The 9451-nt window shown below is 55.4% G+C and overlaps 1 protein-coding gene across 1 annotated transcript in view; it reads right to left on the bottom strand.

The window, feature by feature from the left end:
- The window catches only part of CCND2 (cyclin D2), a 38898-nt gene extending 30199 nt beyond the window's left edge, over window positions 1-8699 (bottom strand). Inside the window, exons 1-4 of the mRNA XM_042795482.1 lie at window positions 8678-8699; window positions 6466-6686; window positions 4649-4864; window positions 1808-1967 (exon numbers count right to left, since the gene is read on the bottom strand). Of these exons, the coding sequence (XP_042651416.1) occupies window positions 1808-1967; window positions 4649-4864; window positions 6466-6660 (571 nt within the window). The 5' untranslated portion in view covers window positions 6661-6686; window positions 8678-8699. The remainder of the gene's footprint in view (window positions 1-1807; window positions 1968-4648; window positions 4865-6465; window positions 6687-8677) is intronic.
- Window positions 8700-9451: the final 752 nt, after the last annotated feature.

A 9451-nucleotide genomic window follows, 5' to 3' on the forward strand; every position in this document is an offset into this window, starting at 1 on the left:
ATGACTGGGCTAAGGGTTGGGGAAGGTATGCCATTTTGGATCTCAGTAAATGGAGAAAAGCATGAAGCTAACCGTCAAAGAACTCACGGAGAGAGTGGAAAGAAGCCACGGACTTTGGAAGCTTCTTCGCGGCCCACAGTCCTGCAATGGTTTGGTTATGCGAAAAACTTAAAGGGCAGAGGATTACAGACCGTAATTCGGAAAGTTAAATCATGATGAAATGTAGGTCACTCAAGAAGGTGTTTTCTTGGGTAAAAAAAAAAAAAAAAAAACCACCACAAAACAACCACCCACTATTGTAAGAGGTGAAAGTGACAACAGAGAGGGAAGATTGGTCTGGTTTGGAAGACAACACCCAGGTATGCTGGAGGTTGATGGCTAACGGTGTTGTGGAGATCCAGAGACATGTCCATGGGAAAGACCATCTTCTTCAGAAGAAAAAGGGCAGTGTGAATGAATCCTGGGTAAGGGTAGAAGGCAAAGAAAGGCAGCAAAGCTGAGGTAACAGGTTAATCTTAAAGCAAAAAGCTAATTAGTCCAGAAACATCTGATGAATTAACAAGAGTGATCCTGAAGACTTTGAGCAATATTTCTGTTCAGTCCTGTGGTCTTTTGCTTGAAAACTATCACGTAGAAGTGGGAAAAGAAGGGAAAGCCCGAGCATCTTGGTAACCAAAAAGTTACCCTAGCATAGCCCACATAAGATTATCTAAAATATATCGACTGAGGTAGCAAAAACTGGCCTACATTGTAAAAGCAGTCACTACATCTCAAATATCGAGAAGCAGGCATAGCAGTCGACATCCACACCCAAAAGCTGCACCCCATCTTCCTTTCCCCTCCGCAAACACGTAGGCCCATCACAAAGGACTGGGTGTGTCAAACTGTAGTGAATTACACCACTGAGCCATCTACTACTTGATAATACCCCTAGAAAACACTGCATGTTGTTTATCTGTTCCAGGTCCAGCTTCTAAGAAGCGGTCTAACCATTAATCCTTTGGATGAAAATTAGAATACACTTATTGTCTAGAAGCCACTAGGGTCAAAAAAAAAACAAAACAAACCCCAATGTTTTGCAGGCAGGTATAAATTAAAAGCCTCTCTTCCACAGAAACAATTATTCTCATCTAAATACTGTATCCAGTATTTATAGAAACTGTATTCAGCCAAACTTACGACAAAATGGTAGTGTAATGGTTCCCTATGAAGCAGACTAGTTTCACTGCTTTCTTGGAGTGAAGCTAGAGAAAGAATCCAAATGTTTTTTAAAAAATCCTTACTTGTTAAATTGTCATTCCCCATGCTTCAGTAATGTGGTAGTATCACATACACGTTAAAATACAACTTTTACCTTTTATCTGGACAGCATCCAGTTAATGAAAAATTTACGAACACATTAATTTCATGCGTTAGCCCGATGTATTCTGGGATAATGTGCCATGCCAGCTTTTAGTATTCTGGCTGCCCTTCCCCATCTGTCCTTACAAACGATCTGTGGCCCTTTAAAAAAACTTAGCGAACTGGCAAAGTAGAAAATCATATGGTCTAACCCAGTCTTACTGACTTCCCCGCCAAAGCACCGCGCACGTTAGCAGGAGTGAACAGGAGCAGGGCGGCAACCGCGCTACCCGTCCCGGCTGCCCCAACTGTGGCTACACGCCGTTTCGGGACCTGATCCACAGTGCCCCTGGCAAACCGTCACACCAGCTCCGGCTGCTCTTCCCACACCACAGAAGGCTGGAAGGGGACGAAAGGCCCCCGTCCCAGCAGGGACTGATCTGCCCTTTCAGCCGCAGGGTCCTACCTGTGGCACAAAGGGCGATGAACGTCTGTGCATGCTTCCGGATCAAAAGCAACTTGTCTTTAGGTAGAGGCAGCTTCCTTAGGATGTGTTCAATGAAATCGTGCGGGGTAACGGCTGCGAGGTTCCACTTCAACTTCCCCAGCACCACCAGCTCCCATTCCTGCAGAGAGGGATGGGGAGGGGAGAACAGAAGAAAAGCCATAAGCAAGCATGAAAAAAAACCCCACTTCGCTTATTTCTCTGATTGTAATTATATCACTGCTAAATTGGTTTTGCTCAAACATTTTTTTCCGTATGCCCCTACTGCTTTGAAGTTGTTGACTTTATTCTTTTTTTTTTTTTTTTTTTTTTTTTTTAAACACTGGAAATGTCAAGCTCTACTGAAAATAATGAGACCTGGCAGCTCCTGCCAAGATTTTACTTTTTTTGTATCCAGTGCTGAATGCCCACCCAGAAAGTTTAGCCTGCAATTAGATATTGCCAAGGTCACTGTGGTCCTTTCCTAGTAATTTCTTTTAAATGGCTATAGTCCTTACTTTATAGCCATTTAAAGCCGTAGGGATAACCATGCACGAAAATAACTTAGATATACATTCTTTTCTTTCAAAACTGGGGAAGTTAGCTTGATGGCATTCTCTCCCAAAACTGTATTCAAAAGCTCCTGCAGATAAATCTGATGGTGCTTAAACTACTCCAAGACAGGCTTTGCAGAAAGGAAATGCATGTAACACAGCCAAGAAGTAGCCTGTGTAAATTATCTGCCAATAAATCATGTAGGATTCATTCCCATTCTTTGCACACCCAAAACTCCCAGTGAAATCAAAGGAAAGCAGGGGTGGGTATGTAACTACTGGCCATTGCCTGCAACGAGATTACATGTAGAAATGGTACCTAATCAATGGGTCTAGCTGGGGGGTTCAAGCAGGGCTAGACCTGCGTGCTTCAACATTTAATGTAAATTTGGAGCACCTTACAACGCCCCGCAGAATGAACAAAGCTCAGGCCTTGGACTTGTTTCTGTCTCATGCATCAACTATTAGCTATTAACTAAATTCCATGCACTGAGTCTCGAGTCTTGATGATGCGTGAGCCTGATGGAGCCCAGCGTGGCGGGGAGCCCCAGCTAAGCTCGTGGAGCTGGCAAGTGGAAAAGAAGTCCTTTAATTCTGCAGCCGAGGAGACGTCAACCAGCGTTGCTGAGAAACCATAAACATGGACCCCACAATGCCATTTCTGCAGTTGTTTCTCTGAATAGATGCCCGCTTTAACAGCAAGTTACTTTCCTACAGACATTCCTACTGGATTATGACAGAGCCCTCCTATAGCTTGAAAAATCTCACATTCACGCATGTCGAAGGCCCCCAAAACCAGATGGAGGGGTTTTTTCTGTCTCAAGAAAACCCGCAAAATGTTTGAACTTAATGCCAATCACATTCGTTAACTTAAGGACTGATCTTCCCAACGCTGCTAATGCGACAGACTTTGATACGGAATAGCACACCGTCTAGGAGGGCGGAATACAGGGAAGCGCTTAAAAACACACGCTTCAATCCACGTGGCACACAAAGGCAGGCACGTCACGGCACACCTTCTCGCACTGGGGCCGTGTCCGCACCACCAGTGGGACGCCTCGTGTCTGCCCCAGCCCCGGCGGGGCAAACCCCTCTACTCTGCAGAAGCGTGACCACCCCCCCCCCCCCGCCACGGCCCTCCCCGCGGGGGCAATCCACGGCCTTCACCCAGCGATTCCCAGGGGAAGCTCCCCGGCACCGGGATCTGCGAGGACAGAGCTACCTGGCCGAGCACACATCCCACCCAGCGGCTTATTGCATCTGCCCGGCGCCCTGCACCACGCAGCGCTTCGCAAATATTCATTAATCCCTGAAATAATTGTGACTCTGTACCTCCGAACTGACCCTGGACTCCCTCAGGAGAAGCCTTTTCCCCAAGGGGGGTTGCTTAACCGAGCTGAGTTTTCACCTCACCGCCGCGCCCCGGGGACAACCCACGGGGGGGGGGGGGGAGCCACGCTGGTGTGAAAGCCAGGGGAGCGAGGCCGCAGCCTCCCTGCCTCCCACGCCAGCCATCTTCCCGCGCCCACCTGAGTCGCGGGTCCCGCGTCCCCCTCCCCGGTCCCTCCGCCAGGGCCCCGGGGCACCGCCGGCGGCTCTGGGGGGGCCCCCTCGGCGGCGCCCCCGCCCCGGCCCCGGCCCCGGCCCCGGCCCCGGCCCCGCCCCCGCCCCCGCCCCCGCGGGGCCGCCTGGCAGCCGCTCAGGGGGTGAAGTCACGCCCGGCGCCGCGTGTCTGCCGCCAGGTGGCGCCGCCGCCCCGCGCCGCCCGCCCCGCGCACGTGCGCCCGGCGCCTCCCTCCCGGCGAGGTTCCCCCCCGCGGCGGGGACACCCGCACCCACGGAGCGGGGGGGGGGGGAAAGGCACGCGGCGTGGGGGACGGGTGTACACCCAGCCGGTCCCCGCGGGCTCCCCGCCGGCAGCCCCCGGGACGAGGCGGGGAGCGGGTGTGAATCCGGGGATGGGGGGGTGAGGGGGTGGGTGTCCCCACCAGACACCCCCGCGCCTGCGGTTACGGGTCGGCCCCTCTCTGAGCCTTTAGTACTTTTTTGACAAGTCGCTGAATGCATTAAAAAAAAAGCAAACCAAAAAAAAAAAAAAAAAAAAAAAACAAAAACAAAAAAAAAAAAAAAAAAAAAAAACGACGGGTGAAAAACGTGATTTTTAAAAGGCAAAAGTGAGGGTGGCTTGCCGTGCAAGAAAGGGCCAGGGAAGGAGGAGGTGGGCAGCGCAGGAGCTGACGGTGAGAGAAGGTGGCAGGGGGCTGCTTACCAGCAGCTCTTGGGGTTTGATGGAATTGTCCGTGTATATGCACAGCTTCTCGGCTGTGAGGGGGATTGTCTCTTTCAGCTTGGAGGCCAGGAACATGCACACCGCTCCCAGCAGTTGCAGATGGCACTTTCGAGTGGGCACCACAGCTAAGAATCTGTCCAAGTAATTCATGGCCAGAGGGAAAACTTCTTCTTCGCACTTCTGCTCTTCACAGACCTGCAAGCCAGGAACGTGGGGAGGGGAGGATGGGGCAGCAGGAGGTGGGGAGGGGGGGTAGGGGGGTTGGAAAGAGAGAAAGAGACAAGAAAGAAAAAAATAAATGAGTGATCCCACAAAACAGACCACTGTCTCCCTGCTATGGCTCCTGCTATTTTTGTTTCCCGGGGAGCTAAATTTTGGGGGAGGGGGAGATCTCTGGAGAGGCTGGGAAGGCTGTCAATCGGCTTTCACATTCCTTTAGTTCATTCAGTAAGAAATGAATTCAAGACACTGTGTGGGAGAGCCGAAAAGCCCCATCCAGCAGCAAGCGAGCAGCCTCCGAGGTTTTTTTTTTTTTTTTGCGACCCAATTTTTTTTCTTTTTTTTTTTTTTTCTTCATTTCGTCATATTTTCAAAAAATCGATAAAAATATTTAAAATTCCCCGGGGGTCCCGGTTTTGGTGCCGGTGGCATCCCGGGACGGTCCCCTATCGTTTCCGACAATTGCAAAAATTCCCTCGGGGGGTGTCCCCCAGCTCTGCGCCCCCGATCCGGCCGGGGGGGGGGGGGGTGTGTGAGGACGGGAGACACAGCGAAGGCGAGGTGGGGTGGGGAGAGCCCGAGCAGCCTGGATCCTTTTAGCAGGAGCGAACGAAAAAATTATTTCAAAAATTTACCAAAAATCGGAGCCGGGGAGAAAAAGCACAAATCGCACATGAAAACCAAGCGGGGAGTCTGTTCTTTCCAACCGTGGGGGTTTGGTCCGGGAAAGTTCTCCCCCAAAGCAGATCCGAAGGGGCAAATGATGGGTGGCGGGGCCAGGGCAAAGCAGGCGACTCGGCGGGGATCTGGGCCCGCTGCCTCCCCGCCTGAAGTACCGGGGCGAAGGGGGGGTCCGCCGGCCGCTCGGGCCTCCCGCCAGCCCCCCGCCAGGCCGGGGGGGAGCCGCGGCGCAGTGGTGGGGTGCATTCCCGAGCCCCTTCTTGGCAAAAGAAAGGGGGGGAAGACGGGCTCGGCGCCTCCGAGGCAGAGTCGCATGCAACGCAACATGGCGAAAAAAAAAAAAAAAAAAAAAAAAAAAAAAAAGGCACGTCCTCACCACTGCATACGTGGGCACGAAATCCTTGCTGGGCAAAACGCGGGGGGCACCGGGCACCCCCCGTCCCTCGCCCTGCCCCGGGCGCAGCTCCCTTTTCCCAGAAAAGCCCCGATCTCCAGCGCTCCCGGCCGCCCGAAGCCGGAGGCGGCTTTTTTCTTTGCTTTTTAATTGCAAATGACTTTTCCAACTCTCACACACACCCTTCCCGCTGCTTCCTCCTCTCCTGCACCCCGCTTTGCGGCAGCCCCCCGGAAGGGGTGATTTCCCCCCGCGGGCTCTCGAGGAGCCCCGCGCCCCTTCCCCCACCGCACCGGGTCAGCTCAGGAAAAGGGGGGGGGGGGTAACACCCACAAGAAGAACCCCCCAACGCGACCGGAGGGGCGAGAGGCTGCCGGGGGAGAGGGGCCGAGGCGAGGCGGAGGTGCTGCCCGCGGCGGGGAGCCCGCGGCCGGCCGCCCCCCCCCCCCCACCCCGACCGGCCCCGCTCCGAGGAGCCGGGGGAAAGAGCCGAAATACAGACCTCCAGCATCCAAGTGGCCACCATCCTCCTCATGAAGGGCTGGATGTCCTTCTGGACGCACTTGAAGTAGGAGCATTGGGGCAGATACCTCTCCTCTATGGTTAGTAAGTTGTGCAAAACGCGGTCGTCGTAGAGCAAGTTTGGGTCAGGCAGAGCTCTCCTCATGGGATCCACCTCACAGCACAGCAGCTCCATGTTTCCAAAGAGATCTCCCTCTTTCTCTGATGGAAAAGTTGTGGGGTTTTTTTGGGTTTGGGTTTTTTTTTTTTTTCTTTTTTTTTTTTTTTTTTTTTTTGGAGCGGGGGAAAGGGGGTGGGGAAAGGAGAGGGGGTAAAGGAGGAGGGGTAGGTGGGTGGGAGGAAGACGGCAGGGCTTTCCAGCTCGCTCCTGCCTCCCTTGAAACTCGTCTCTCGCTCTCTCTTGATTTCTAGCCTAAAGTTGAAGCAAAGTGACGCAACTCGCCAGGGCAGGCAGTTCTCTCTCTCTTGTTATTATGGAGAACAGCAGCTGGTCAGACGTAACATCAAACGCGGTTTTTTTTTTTTTTTTTTTTTCCTCTCTATAAGCTAACAAGGAACCAGGAGGCCCTCGTATAGGGACACACACACACACGCGAATGACAGCTTCTCTTTTTCTTCCAGCGACCAAATGAAATCCGCTCCACACTTTTCCTTCTGCGGGAGCCTGTCTGAATACATTCCCACCCCGTCCTCCCTTATTGCAAGAAATTAAGGGGTCTCCCCCGGTACCCACCGAGACGATGTGGGGGGGGGGGGGCAAGGAATGAACCGTCCAGGTTTAGCGGGGTGCCGGATCCACGTCCCGCCCCCCCCCCCCGCCTCAAACCCTCGACCCACTCCCTCCCACCACCCGCTTCATCTGCAGCCGGAGGGGGACAGAGCTCCCAGCTAACTGCAGCCTAACAGCGAACCCGAAAAAGACCCCGAGGCTCTTCTGAGGGCTGGGAGTTCCGCAGCGTTTTCGGGGTGAAATCTAAGAATAATCACTACGCTACTTCCTCCGACACACAGACGCGTTTCTAGCAGGCGAACCGTTTTAGCACTGCATGGCCACACTGATACAACTTTCTAGGAAACGCAGCGGGGGAGGGAGGGAGGGAGAGATGTTAGCTGGGGGGGGGGGGGGGGAAGAGGGGTTCTGTCCCACGCCGGGTGACTTCCACCCTCTCGCACTTCCCCGGCGTCGCAGGCGCTCCCCGCCTGCAACGTGTGTCAACTTTGCGACGTCTCTGCCGCTGCTCGCTACGGTGGAGCGGAGGCTCCCGAGGGGGAAGGCGCTACCCGGGGCCAGCCGGGGGATGAGCTACCCCGGGCGGGCGGGTACACAGCGTCGGCGGGGTGTGTGTGTCCCCCCCGTGTCCCCCCCCCCCCCCCCCCCAGCCGGGCCATGCGAGAAACACGCTCCCCGCAGCGGCCGGGCTGCCCCCCCACAATCACCGCGGTGGGCTTGATTGGGGGCGGAGGGGGGGGGGGGGGGGAGAGGAAGCAAAAACGCCTTAAAAGTGTGAGTGGGGAGTTTGGGGCGCAGCTTCCCCTCCCTCTATTTGCATAGCCAATAGCTCTGGGGCTCTCGCCGCTGCGCGCTGATTGTTACCGGGCAGATTATATTTTAAGGACGCATGCTGCCCGGCATCGAAAGCAGCCCAGGAGGGAAGGGGGCGAGGTGGGGGCCCCCTCACCTGAGAGCACCACCGGGCCCGGGAGCAGCGCGGCCCCTGCCAACATCGGGGAAGGCGAGCGACCGGCCCGTCGTTGCCCGCGAGTGGGCAAACGCGCCCCCTCCCCACGTCATCCCTCGCCCCTCTGCATCAAAACGGATGGGAGGGATGGGACCGGCTTTGCAGTGGGTTGCATCTCTTCCGAGTCCACCGACAAGGGCTACCTTGCAAAAACCGGCAGGGACGACCCAACCGTCGGAACAAATGGCTACTTCGCCAACCAAAAAGCCAGCAGGACCCCCTCCCGTCCCCCCGTAACGAGAAGGCGGGCCGGGACGGCCGAGCCCTCCACGCGTTGCCACCAGCATTTCCCCGCAAAATACAGTTCCGCGCCCCCCTCGTCCCGTCCACGAAGGGAACAGCTCCCGGCCACGGCCGAAGCGAAGCGGCGGCGGCGCCGTCCGGGAGCTGCCGGGCACCGTGTGTGGCCCGTGGCCCCCGAGCACCCCCCCCACCCCCGTGGCGGGAGCTTACCGGGGACGAGCCCACCGGAGGCGGAATTGGGCAAGGCTCGCGTTTTAGGAGGACGGAGGAAGGGAGCGCGTAAGGGGGCACCCCCCGCCGTACGTCGAGGGCGGCGAGCGGGGACCCGCTGCGGCGCGGCGTGCTCCGCAATGAAAGGCTCTTTAACTTCCACCATTCATTTCCCCTTCCTGGCTACTCCTGTGAACAGCGAGCGTGTTGTGTCAGCGCACGTTTTCCTTCTCCAAACTTAAATTCATAAGCGCTCCCGTCTGGCTTTGTAGCCCGACAATGCAGCGATTGTGATTTATGTGGGTTTGGGGGGGGGGGGGGGGGGAGAAGGACAACGGGTGTCCTAATTGTCCGGCACTGACTTTCCGAAGTGGGGTGATGTCTGGGGCACGGCGCGGCTGCCGGCGGCGAGGAGCCGCGGGGACCGGGGGGAGAGATGGGGGGCTCCCCCCGCACCCCGCGATGGGGCGGCCGCCCGGGGAGCAGCCAAGGGCAGTTCGGGCGGGCCGCTGCCTCCCCGCCACCTCCCGAGGGGGTGGGGGGCGTCCCTTTAGGTAAAAAAAAAAAAAAAAAAAAAAACAACAAAAAAACCAAAACAAACTAAATAAATGGAAGCATGCCAGTTCTGCACGCGGAGGTGCCGCTGATCTGCAGCGACGCAGTGGAAGGGGGGAAAAAAAGAAAAAAAAAAAAAAAAAAAAAAGAAACGAAACAAAACCAAACCAACTTTTCCCCGGTGCGACGGCTTTTATTACGCTTTCCAGCGGGGAAACG

This window comes from Tyto alba, unplaced genomic scaffold (assembly GCF_018691265.1).
Source record: "Tyto alba isolate M040663 unplaced genomic scaffold, T.alba_DEE_v4.0 Super-Scaffold_21, whole genome shotgun sequence".
Classification (NCBI taxonomy): Eukaryota; Metazoa; Chordata; class Aves; order Strigiformes; family Tytonidae; genus Tyto; species Tyto alba.